General features: G+C 40.0%; 1 protein-coding gene across 3 annotated transcripts in view; it reads left to right on the forward strand.

The window, feature by feature from the left end:
- ABCG5 (ATP binding cassette subfamily G member 5) overlaps positions 1–12,763 on the forward strand; it is a 28,391-nt gene that overhangs the window by 4,377 nt on the left and 11,251 nt on the right. For all 3 annotated transcript variants that reach the window (XM_027788500.2, XM_027788498.2, XM_027788499.2), the window contains exons 6-12: positions 185–324; positions 1,460–1,589; positions 4,865–5,078; positions 5,358–5,563; positions 6,416–6,554; positions 10,029–10,214; positions 11,786–11,898. In XM_027788500.2, coding sequence (XP_027644301.1) covers positions 185–324; positions 1,460–1,589; positions 4,865–5,078; positions 5,358–5,563; positions 6,416–6,554; positions 10,029–10,214; positions 11,786–11,898 — 1,128 coding nt within the window. The remainder of the gene's footprint in view (positions 1–184; positions 325–1,459; positions 1,590–4,864; positions 5,079–5,357; positions 5,564–6,415; positions 6,555–10,028; positions 10,215–11,785; positions 11,899–12,763) is intronic.

Raw genomic sequence — 12,763 nt, forward strand, 5'->3', positions numbered from 1 at the left:
ACTAAAGGTAACTAAACCCGAAAGATCACATCATGGCAATATCAATGCATGTTCTGCTTTACATGTGGAACTTCAAATGTAAAGAAATTTCTACACTATTTGCCAAATTAGCTGGAAAGGCAGAATCTATAACATTTGCTCCCCCATTACCTGCGTTTTAATGTTATTCCTTGTCATTTCACAGAGGTCATGTTACTAGATGAACCAACGACAGGGCTGGACTGCCTGACTGCAAACCAGATTGTCTCGCTTCTCTCAGAGCTTGCACACAGAGACAGGATTGTGATTATTACAATTCATCAGCCTCGCTCAGAACTCTTCAGGGTGAGTGATGTCTAATCACTATTTGATTTTCTTTCCCAGGCTTTCTAGTAGGATAAAAGTGCAAGATCCAGTATAGTTGCCTTCAAAGGCTCCCTTCCTTCCACCCTGCATATATAGAGGCTTGTCTTGAACTTCATAGCTCTGGCCTTCTGCCAGTCACAGGACACTTTGGGACACATACTGTCCTGTGAAAACAGTACGTACACTGCCTGTGTGCCTAATGTTTGCGTTATGCAGCTTCCCAATTCAGAAACACTGGGAGAAGATGTGTAAATCTCCCATGTGCGCAGGCACTGTAAATACGAGCACTTTATTTATCTTTACATATTTATATTTCACTAACACTTGCCATTTGAGACAGATAAAGCCATGATTTAGAATGGAAAGGAAAAAAAAAATCATCTTTTTTTCTTTTTTGTGTCAAGCGATGTGAGTATACCTTGGTCACGTGGTGAGGCAGGCCTGCCTTGGAGGGCTTGTGCTAGGGAAAGCATTTGTGCCTTCCCATCACTGTTTCACACTTTGCTCTTCTGACACATCCACCACCCACCACGTGACTGCAAGGCACATCTTCAGTGGCAGACTGAATTGAGTCTAAGTGGTCATGAAGCCAGAGGCGAGTGACTGTGCTCTTCTGGACTGAAAGCAGTCTTGGTGCCTTGGGGACATGGATTGATCACAGCTGGTGTGAACCCTGCCCTGGCACATGTTCACCCGAAGAGCAGTGCTGTTAAAGTCCTTAAGCACTTCGGGTTAATCTTCCCAACAATTTGGGGACTTTATGGACTGGGGCTATTAAGCACCAAAGGAGGGCAGTCAGTAAGGGAAGGTGCATTAGAAGTGACGTCAAGAGGCCACAGCTCCCTTTTTGTTTGTGAATTACCTCTGTATGCTGCTGTCACTGACAGTTTTGAGAACCACCAGTTTTAAGTGCTTAAAGATGTGTCATCTTGCATAACCACTGAGAGAAGTGAAAGAAAGGACAAACTAACTTTGAGAGAAATATACTGAGGAAGTTTGAAGCTGTCAAAACACATCCTGTCAAAGCATTTTTATTACCAAGACAGTAGCTGTACTCAAGAATTAATGCACTTCTCAGTACACATTGCTAATATATTAAATTTGCCTCCCACAGTTATTTGACAAAATAGCCATCATGAGCTTCGGAGAAATGGTTTTCTGTGGGAACCCAATGGAAATGATCACGTTTTTTGGTGACTGTGGCTATTCTTGCCCTGAACAATCAAATCCTTTTGACTTCTATGGTAAGTTTGTCTAAGTTGTTTTGATTAAAATATGTGTTTCCTTTAGGCAAAAATGTTGTTTTCTTCCCCAGATCAAAGTTTTCCCAGAGATAAACATGTGTTTGAATTATTCCCCAAGTTTGTAACTATTCTCAGGTCAGCGAAGAGAGAGGACTGGGCTTATGTAACCTCCGCTGACTCCATGAAACAGCAAAAGTTTGCGGTAGGTCTGAAACACAGCAGAAAGGAGTAAACTACAAATTAAAAACGGAATCCCAGCTTAGTGAAACCTGTGGATTGCTGATAGCATCTCCCTGTGGGTGTCCCCTGGATGCTGGAAAATCAATTTGATCTCCAAACTGCAGAAAGTCCCATGCCCTTACGGACTGTGGTGCTAAGCAACTGAAAACAGCTGCTGCCTGGAGGGAAGGAGGTAGAATAAATATGGGATGACTTGAGGCATCAAATTCCAGAGATTCTGAGTCTGAGGTTTCTGAAAGTTTAGGGAGTACTCACCAGGATGAGCTACTGGAGCAGAACATACCAGTGCTTCAGGAGACAACGACAACAAGCTGCTGGCAAAAGCTGGAGTACTGTTTTACCAACTCAGGATGTAAAAAAAGCGTGAGCATGAGATTTGGAAATGGGGTTTGGTTTTGCTGCAGGGCATCCGTGTACCTGTCCATGCAGATACACATTTGAAGAGAATGTGTACGTGTTTGTATGTGTGCATGTACGTGTACACATATACATACATGTACGTATTTTTTTTAAATCTAGTATGTACACTGACTGCTGACGATACTAGCTGAGCGTTAACCAGGGAGTTTGACCAATCCAAAAAGCTGCATTCAGAGGAGGCAGCGTTTTCCTATTGTCTAGATGGCATCCTAAACTCAGAGAGAAGAGAGGATGGTTGTTGACATGAAGCTGGAATGGGATGAAGCTGAAAATACTGCTGTGACAGTGAGGATAATTTTGCCTTCATGAATTTGAATAGTCTTGAATAGCGTAGATAATTTGAGATTTAGACCCACTTTTAAAAAAGCTTGGTAAAGAGAGTACTGCATTCTTCAAATGTCAACCTTTGAATGTGACAAGAAAAGGAAAAAATACAGTTTAGAGCAAAGAATCATCAGAATATTTAGTCTTTGGAAAATTGGTAGTTTATATTTTTTGTATGATTTAATGATGTGAATGAAGGACAGATTCTGATATAATTTACACCAACAGCAGAGGAAAATAGATCCTATGTATTGAGTGTGGACTATATTATTGAAATGTCACATGTTCTGTTTATTAAAAAAAGTACTAATGCATGGTAGGCAATAGCTGCTTGGTCTAGTGACTAGTTGGTGTTGTTATTTTTTTTCAAACACACCTGGTTGTCATTTATTTCCTGTTTGGCTTCTAGCAAATCACAGTGGCCAAGTTTTAAGCAGCATGTCTGCATTTCAGATATACATATTTATATGAAGACTTCATTTTGGATATGTTTACTATTAAAGAAAAATCTGCTGAATTTGAGCTCTCAGAACACCAGGGAAGTATTCATAAGTGTAATTCAGGTTTTAAGGACAAATCGAGAGTCTTCTTGGACAAGGCCTCCTTTTTTCTTGTTCAAATTGTATTTTGAAGTTGAACATAACACTGTAAGACTGAAATCGAAGGATGACAGAAACCTTAGGAATAAATACGTGATGAAGGTGTTGCGGTTTAACCTCAGCTGGCAAGTAATTATCACATAGCCGTTTAGTCACTGGAGACACACACAGAGACACACACCCCCGCCCCGGGATGGCAAGGAGATTCAGGGAAAAGGTAAAGCTCATGGGCTAAGTACAATTTAATAATTGAAATAAAATAATAATAACAACTACAACAATAACAATTGTAATGAAAAGGAGAGGGAGAGAGGAATAAAATCCAAAAGGAAAAGAAAATAAGTGATGCACAATGCAATTGCCCATCACCCACTGACCGATGACGGGTCAGTCCCCAAGCAGCGATCGGCGGCCCCCAGCCAGCTCCCCCCAGTTTATATACTGAGCACGACGCTCTGTGGTATGGAATATCCCTTTGCCCAGTTCGGGTCAGCTGTCCTGGCTGTGTCCCTTCCCAGTTTCCCGTACCCCTCCAGCCTTCTTGCTGGCAGGGCAGGAAAAGCTGCAGAGTCCTTGACTTGGTATAAACACCACCCAGCAAGAACTAAAAACTTCAGTGTGTTGTCAACGTTATTCTCATCCTAAGTCCAAAGCACAGCATCATACCAGATACTGAGAAGAAAATTAACTCTATCCCAGCCGAAACCAGGATAGACATCAGATGTAGAAGAGTAATTAAAAAATCTGGAAGTACAGCTATTCCTGAGAATGACAGTCTAGTTTTTGAAATGTTAGATAATTCATTGCTATCAGGGAAAAGGGAAATTTCTAATGCATTTTAGCACTATCGCTGAATCCACATGACTTGGGCCAATAGCACACACAAAGTTCCCATCTGCCAATAAAAGAACTGCTGGTGTCGGGGATAGGTATAGGTACATTCATTAGAAAGGAACATTAAGTCTGTGAAGTATTTGCCTTTCATAAGTTCCATGGCAGTAAGTAGTATTTTCTTCAGCTGGGGCTGAGCCTGCAAGGGGAATTTGGCCTGCTGAACACCCTCTGACTTCACATTAAAGGAGAAGTATGTCTGAGAAGGAGGTGGATGAAACCCAGTGCAACAATGCTGTAACGGCTCAAGTAGAGAAGAGCAGTGTCTCTGCAGCATGAGCTCAGACTAACTAAAAAATAAAGCTCCGTGGTTATGGAGGAGCAGGCAGAGGACAGGGGAACAGGGGAGCCGTGTCTGAGCATTTGCCTGAAAACCTGAGAAATACATGAGAATGAGAAATACTTCTCTTCATCCTCATCAACGTCCACCCTCAGCTGGTGCTCTGCCTTGCTCTCGGCAGCAGTACTGCTTCACCTACACAGCGCTTTGCTGTGCAAGGAGAACGCTAAAGGTCTGACCAGCACGCTGCTCACTCCTTGTGTTTCCACATAAAGGACTCGAATTTCAGGGTCCTACAGAGGCCACAAAACGCAAGAGATTTGTTGTGGCTGCACAATTATTCATTCATGCTGCTTCTAACGGAAAGGAGGAGTAAAAGACACCTTGAATACTTTTAATGGTGCATTTTTTGGGATAGAAGATTTTGGGATAGAGACAAGGAAGTGTTAGTTGCAAGGGGGGGGAAGAGATGTAAAGAGAAAGTGATGTGTATATGTAGTAAACAGTTTGTAAATTTACAGTGGATCTGACATCTGTGGACACCCGAAGCAAGGAACGTGAACTTGAAACATACAGTAGGGTTCAGATAATTGTATCAGCCTACAAAAACTCAGAGATCTTTAGCAAAGTACTGTCAGCCATTGAAAGAACAAAGCATATGAAAGAGCTACCACCAATACCATTCAAAAACAGAGATTCACCCAGTGCCTCTTACAAATTATGGATTCTTTTGCGGTAAGCCTTTTTTTTCCCCCCCCTTTTTTTTTTTAAAGAAAAATTGTTTTTCTTATCCACTAATCTTTTGGCTTCACCCCTCAACCCACCCCCGCCCCCCCCCCCCCCCAATGCACTTTCTTGGTTATTTTAGTCTACCACTGTACTTGTGTCTTTTTTAATATTGTACCTTTCTGTGGACACTGTGTGTGTAAGATTTGTTCAAAGCTAAATACCCTCCCAACATGTAGGTCAGTCATAGCTAACAAGTACACTGTTACTGTTTTGTTTCATTATCAGGAGGACAACAAGGAACTTCTCCAGAGATAAGATAGGCATCATCATGCGTCTCCTCCAGAATCTGTTATTTGGCTTGTTTGTAGCATTTTTCCTTCTGAGACTAAAGAATGACCTGGTAAAAGGAGCTGTGCAGGACCGTGTGGGGCTTGTCTACCAGTGCGTGAGTGCCCCCCCCTACACAGGGATGCTCAATGGTGTTGCCCTTTGTGAGTTTCTGTCCGGTATTATGTGCAGCAGCAGCAGTTATTGCTGGCCCTATTTTATATATAGGAAAAAGAATTTATTGAAGATAGTAATTTAAAGGATCTTAACAGTTTTAAGTAATGTCACACTTGATAGAGAAGCATGAAATTCAAAGGCAAAGCAACAGGAAGCGTCACACCACAGAAAAAGATTAGCACATCGGAGGGGCTCCAGGTTTACTCCACTTAAGGAATGAGCCCTGATCCCTGCCTCTCCATTTTACAGCTGGCCTGTGTACAGAGGCTTCATTTTTAGCTGTGCAAGAGCCCTTAACTTGCCTGTGTGTAGCATTATAAAGGCAGGAGAAAGTCTAGGTCTGTAGTTAACAATTTGAGATCAAAACCAAAGACATGTGAAGGACAGAACTACAAACCAGCTTGACATCAATGAAGCATGATTAGATTTAAGAGTACTATGTGGTGATTACATTTTTCTTAGAGGGTATTTCTCTTAAACCTGCCATACCAAGACAAACAGTAGTTTCTATTTACAGCCCTAAAAACTGTTCTGCTCATGCAGGGAACATACACTGCTGTCATCACCTTGAGATCAGAGCACTTCAAGAAATTATCCAGTGATGGCAGGTTTTTCATGTCTTTAATGGGCCTCTTTCGTCAAATTTACCAACTTCTGCAACCTGCAGGGAGCATGTTTTGCATTTATAGTGGGGGGGAAAAGTGATCAGACTGGTTTAGACAGTGTTTCTGATATATTCTCAAGGTTGTCTGTGTGCTTCGGGTCATTTTTGCTAGCAACAAGTCTTGGTCCTTTTTATTCAATAGTGATTTAATTTCTTTCTTATACTTTTAATCCAGTCCCACCTCTACGTGCTATCAGCGACCAAGAAAGTAAAGATGGCTTGTATAAGAAGTGGCAAATGCTTTTGGCTTACATAGTACATTTCCTGCCCTTCAGTGTCATCAGCGTGGCAATTTTCAGCACTTTTATATACTGGTAAGCACTTGTACCATCTATTGGATTGTTAGTTTCTTTTCCTTAGCAGCTGCAATTCCCATGTCAGCAACAGGCCCGCTGGCATGGCTTTCTGCTATTGTCTCTCAGAATGATTACAGAGAGAGCATAAGGAAATTTTTAGTCCTTCTTTTCCAGGCAGTGTTAAAACACCTTCAGAGTAAGCACATTACCAGTCCTCTAGGTAGCTTGGGAAGTTTTAATGGGCCTGGAACATTTATCATTTTTATGTCACACCAAAACCAGGAGGTGTTATTTTACATGACATTTAGAAAGAGAGGAAAAAAAGAGAAAAAAGAAAGCGAGGAAGACAGCAGTAGGTATGTGACAGTACCAAAGCTTCATATTTCCCGGGACATTTGGGGTTTAGCTACAGCATGTGGAAGTGATGGGATCTGCACCCCTCTCTTCCAGTCTCCAGAGAAAGGCATTAAAGTGGATTTGTGAAAGTGGGAGAAAGGGTTTGATAGTAAAGCTGGCTTTTTTCCCCCGCAGTACATTAATCTCCTTGTATCATTGTGAAGTAGTACCTCAGACTGGGGTGATGAAATGTTTCATCTGTTCATTGCCTTATCTGTCATATAGGTCTGCTCTTCTTCATTTCTGTTCCATTGATTTTTCACCTTCCACTTGCTTATTCTGAAAATAGAGTCTATGGCTGCTTATGCAGGCTAATAGCAAAGTAATAAGGACCAATTTCTGTCCTTCAGTCTTTTTCTGGTTTGGTTTGGTTTTCTTTTATTTTCCTAATTATGAAATGAGAGGCATGTAGTCTGCTATAGTTAAGTTTTGGTTTTGTTTGACAGTCGATAGTAACACTGAAGTTGCAATCAGATGGTAGTCTGTAGTAAAATGTGTACCAATAAATCACAGGCTTGGTTTGTGTCCTGGATGCATGTTCTCTGGTTTGCTGTTGAGAAATGGTAAGTGGACAGGTCATTGTAAAAGAGAAAAACTGCAGGAGCTATTATGCTGTAGCTGTGCATGTCAGTGCTTTTACTCTGCAGTAAGATGCCCATGGGCAGTTTGAAAACGGATGAAGTAAAACTGCACCGAATCGCTTGGACTACTGAATAAGAACTTCAGCACAAGGAGCTAATCTGCCATGAGAATTTTGAAATAGTTGTTTTCCCATCTAGAAAAACTCAGGAAAAAAGGTCACTGTTTTCTTCTTCCTCCTGGTCTGTAATAGGTAATGAGGGGATATGCTTAGCATTTACCTAATTCTTTCTGCATGGGATCTCAGTAACTGTCAGGTCCTAGATGAAAAGACAAAAGCTCTTGAGAGGGAGATTTCTGCTCTTCCAGATGTGAGGACTTGCATGCATGGGGTTTTTTTTGGTTGTTTTTTTTTTTTTTTTTAGATTGGTGCTGATATTAAAAGTAGCAGTTTTGTTCAAGTAAGGTCATCTTTCTCCTTGTCCCCTTAGCTACCTGGGCTTTCATTTCTGCAAGCTGTCAGTGCTGCCCACTTCGGCAGTGCTCCAGGAGAAGACCTTTTTCACAGGCAAGCAGAAATAAACTTGTCCTCTCACTAATTGTTTAGAGGATGTGCTGCACGCACCAGAGCCCTTCCACTTCTGCCGGCTCGTGAGCGGGTCGCTGAGAAGGCAGCCATTTGGAAAGCACCTTTGCAGGCTCACTGAGGGAAGGTTTGTGGAGCTCCTGAAGATCAAGAGCCACTCTTGGTCATGCTGACTCCTTAACGATCAGGAAATTCACATGGGCAGAGACTTTGCCCTTGTGCTTTGGTACCTTCAAACACAACCAGCAATAAATAGTGTGGTTCCAGTTAATGGACAATATCTACAGATATTACCTTCTGCATATCTTTGCTATCTTGTGGTTGTTTGGATGTCACCAGTGATGTGTTGGAGTAATTTCATAGTGCTCTTAGACCTCTTAGGGCAAGCAGTTTCTCTATTAAATGTTGAAGATTGTAGCTGCACAGGACCAAATTTTCCTGGATGGACTAACTTTTTGAGAGGCTTTAACAGCATCTGTTATGTGTTCTTACAAGCTATTTCTCTCAGAATTTGTTTGCAGGTCAGACAGTTTGGGTCAGACAGACCCAAACTCTTACCTGACCAGACACAAGGCAGGTCTGACCCAGAACAGCCATTTTTGCAATCTCTTGCTAAAACGTACTCCAGTTATGCACATTTTCCTAGCTAAAGATCCCTCTGGGAAATGGTCTAACAGTTTATATCACCCTACCATTCTATTGCTGCAATATCCTTTCTTCTGAGTTGTTTAGGGTTTTTTTTCTCTTTTATGCTTTCTTCTCTTGCTATTCCTACCCCAGATTTACTAGACTGTATCTACATCGCTCTGTGTAAAGTATTAGAGACCTCAGAGAAGGTGATACTTTATACTACAACTATGGAAAGCTGTTTCTTCTGTACCAATCTGTGATTAAAGCTTATTGAATACCTGCTAGCTTGTTGAATGTTTAATAGTTGAAGAGTCAATGTTCAGCCATCTATTTATAATAGAGATTGTTTTGGAGTTACGAAAAATGCTACAGGAAAGCCTGTGCGAAAATAATACTTCCCTTTTAAGACCATGTTCAAACATGGTGGATTAAAAAAAAAAAAAAAAGACATAGGGCCTTGCACTGAGCAATGAAAAAGCAAATAAAATGTTGAATAGCCGCTTGTTAGCTAAGCAAAGGATGCAGTCTGTACCTAGCATGAAGCAATTTTGCTGTGAGGTATTTTGGAAAATGAATAATATGTCACCACGTAATAAAAGGTTTTGTCACCTCTTGGATACACCATAAGGCTGAATTAAGTTTGCTAAGCAATTGCTGGCCTGTCTTAACTTTTTAATCTTTAGTACAGATTGGGAGGATTTTTTTCCTTCAGTTAGCTGTGGAGAAGCTGGGAACAATTTGTATTAAATTGTTGTATTAACTGTTGTATTAAAGAGTGCAGGAGTATGGAGGAAATTGCATTTGAATGAATTACATGGGTAGTAAATTCAATTAGCCTTCCATTTAACTGAGTAGATCCAGTTTTACATTTGCATGCACAGTATCAGAAATGCAAAATTCCATCTGTTAATTATCTGCATAAAGACATACTCTTAATATGTGGCTTACTTTAAATAACTCCCACTGCATAGACTCTAAAAGGAGGAGGATGTTAGTTGAAGGGATTGTAAGAGCCATGCTGGTTATTTGGAAATAACAGATTTCTGCTACAATTACATCTTTACATAACCTTCTTTAATGTCAATGGAGAAACCTTAATAACTACCTGCATTCATGTCATGATATTAAGTGCATGCCCTTTCTGTTAAGACTCCAAACACCACAGTAAGGGTCAAGGCATAAACTGTTCACTTAATGAGCTGTAATTGCAAAAAATCAATAAAATCAAAAATAACTGTTACTTTCCAAGTTTAGTACCCAAACAATGTTTTTAAAATGTTCTTTTGCTCATTTTTGTACAGGACTGCAGGGTTGTATCCTGATGCTTCCAGATTTGGAATCTTCTTTGCTGTTGTCTTAGCGTCTCATATAATTGGTGAACTACTAACACTTGTTATACTTGGCATGGTTCAAAACCCAAATATAGTCCAAAGCGGAGTGGTACTACTTAATTCAGCAGGTGTGATAGTGGGAACCGGACTAGTAAGGTAGGGAAAAGTTTTATTTCATCATGGTGTTAATGTTAAAATATCTACCTAACGAAGAGTTTAATGAACTGTCGGTATTGCGGAAGCACAATAATGCACAGGTAGCAATGGAAAGAAAGTGCATTATGTTACCCTTCAGCTAATCATGTTAGGCCTAGTACTAAACACACAAATGAGAAACTTGATAACTTCAGATATCAACAAAGATATTAACTTGTCACATTTGCAAATATATTGAAGATAAAACTCAGCCACTATCAGTTCAGCTGAATTCTTCTACTTTTTACATTATGATGTGAATTCCTGTCCTCGTTAAAGGAACCTACGAAAAAAAAGTTCTTACAGCTCTTACTAACTGCTGGAACTTATCAGACATTAAACACTGGGAATGACCGTTTAAAAAAAAGTTGTTCTCAGCTATCTTACTAGTGTTACTCTCCAGTTTAGCCATTAAACTATTTAGACGTTTTTTCTACCTGTGCAAGAATGAACTATATAAAAATCATAAATAAAAAATTAGTGTAGTAAAGATGTGGGAAAATTGTGATCCACTTGCTCTGTTACTGTGCAAATAAATGTTTTTGCATTATAATTGCACAAACTTTGAATAGTTTTCCCCTTGCATTTGTCAATGCTGAAATTACTGTTTTTTCAAGAAACATACCAGAATAGGTGTATTACTGTTGAAGCTTTCGTGAGATGCTGAGCAAACAGGGTATCTCACCTGAGAGCTTTCCAGTGAAAATGAAGGAAGCCTAACAATAGCTGGCATCAAGCATACGAGTCTTCAGAAAGCTGATGATGTTTTATCCCTTCAAAGTAGATCTCAGCTAATACTTGCTTATCAAATAGAAGTAGGTTAATATCTAATTACTTGGTTCCTGCCTAATTTCAGAAAGATGCATGTTTATAGCGACAAGATAGTTATTCCCACTACTGTAGTCTAATGCCTTAACAATAACTTTTTTAAAGCATTAGGTGGTTTCTAATCTTATTTTACAGTAGAGACAGTGTTAATTAATATTGTGAATCTCTTTGATTAATCTTCATAGGTAATGAAGTATGTTAAAAATAGCATTGAGACTTGGGTTGCTGGGGTTCTTTTTCTGTTCATTTGTTTGTTTAAAGTCTTGCAGTATTTTAGGTGCAGAAATCACCCAATCTTGTTGAATAATGTTATTTCAAAGTTTTCGTACTCTGTTTTTGAAGACAAGTGAGGGGGTGGTGTTTTCTTCCTTTGGAAGCAACACACTTTTGCAATGAAGGTTTATATTGGGTCTTGTCATTTTCAGTTTACCATTGCAACGTGAAGAGCGCAAAACTTCACAGAATTATTTGTGACTGTCCATAAACAAGTCAGGGCTGAATGTTATGACACTGAACCAAAGTCAGAGACAGCCTTCATGGTTGTCTCCTCATTTACCACTAAAATAGACTTTAGGTTTGGAAGTGCTACAGGTACAGCCAAGAACTGTTTCTGTAACAGGCTACAACCGAAGATGAGGGTAGATGGGGTAGAATTGGCTCTTGGAATGTAGCGAAAGGCCGTTTAATGTCTCTGTTTCTTTAAGGACCATTGAAGAAATGCCGACACCTTTTAAAATACTCAGTTATCTCACCTTTCAAAAATACAGCAGTGAAGTTCTTATAGTCAATGAATTTTACGGCTTAAACTTCACATGTGGTAAGTGTTAAAAAAAAAAAAGTAGCCTTTAATCAGAAATACTTTTCATGAGATGTCGAAGCTTATTTTCCTTCTACATACAAGTATCCTGACAAAATAAAGGTAATTTTGTGAGCTGTTAAAAAAGCCTATTAATTAGTAAAGACTGTAATGCTGTATCAGCAGGCTAGACTAAAGTTTGATTCATTTTTTTTTTCCCTGACCATTTCCCATTCTATCAGTTTTTCATCTTCACCTGTTCTTTTACCCTCCCTCGGGGGGCATTTTGGAAGGTAAACTTTGCAGCCAGTTATGACCTTATTGGGGCAGGGTTACACAAATGGAAGATCAACAGAATCGCACAATATAAGATCAAACGTAAGTGCAGTGAGCACTGACAGGTAATACCCGTTTCCCCTAATACTAGCGAGGCTTCAGTTCAAATACGTTACCGTGGCATATAGTGAGCAGCTTGGATCTGCCAGGCTGTGCTTTGCAGTTGTGAGCAAGTTAATCAGCAAATCATGAAAATCCATCAGGGTGGCAGGGTCAGTAGCTAACATCCATCAATGGGGGTACCTACCCTATGATGTTTTGGGCTTTGTAGCCAGGTGTCTGTGCTCCTCTCCAAGGCTATATATTCTTCATCCATTATCTCCTGTCCCTCCTCGCTACAAGAACATAGATGGCAGGCTTAGAAAACGAATCCATGAATCCATTGGTAGTAATAAACAGCTGAATTTTAATGCGCCCTTCAGACACTTTTCATTTCTTGAATTTTGGAAGCCCTCAGCAAATACAAACACTGTAAGTCTACAACATTGGGCAACTTGCTTCTTGAGGCTCCTGAAGATCATCTGTCTGAAAAGCCATAATTTTTTTGTTT

The sequence above is a fragment of the Falco peregrinus genome, chromosome 11 (genome assembly GCF_023634155.1).
Source record: "Falco peregrinus isolate bFalPer1 chromosome 11, bFalPer1.pri, whole genome shotgun sequence".
Taxonomy (NCBI): domain Eukaryota; kingdom Metazoa; phylum Chordata; class Aves; order Falconiformes; family Falconidae; genus Falco; species Falco peregrinus.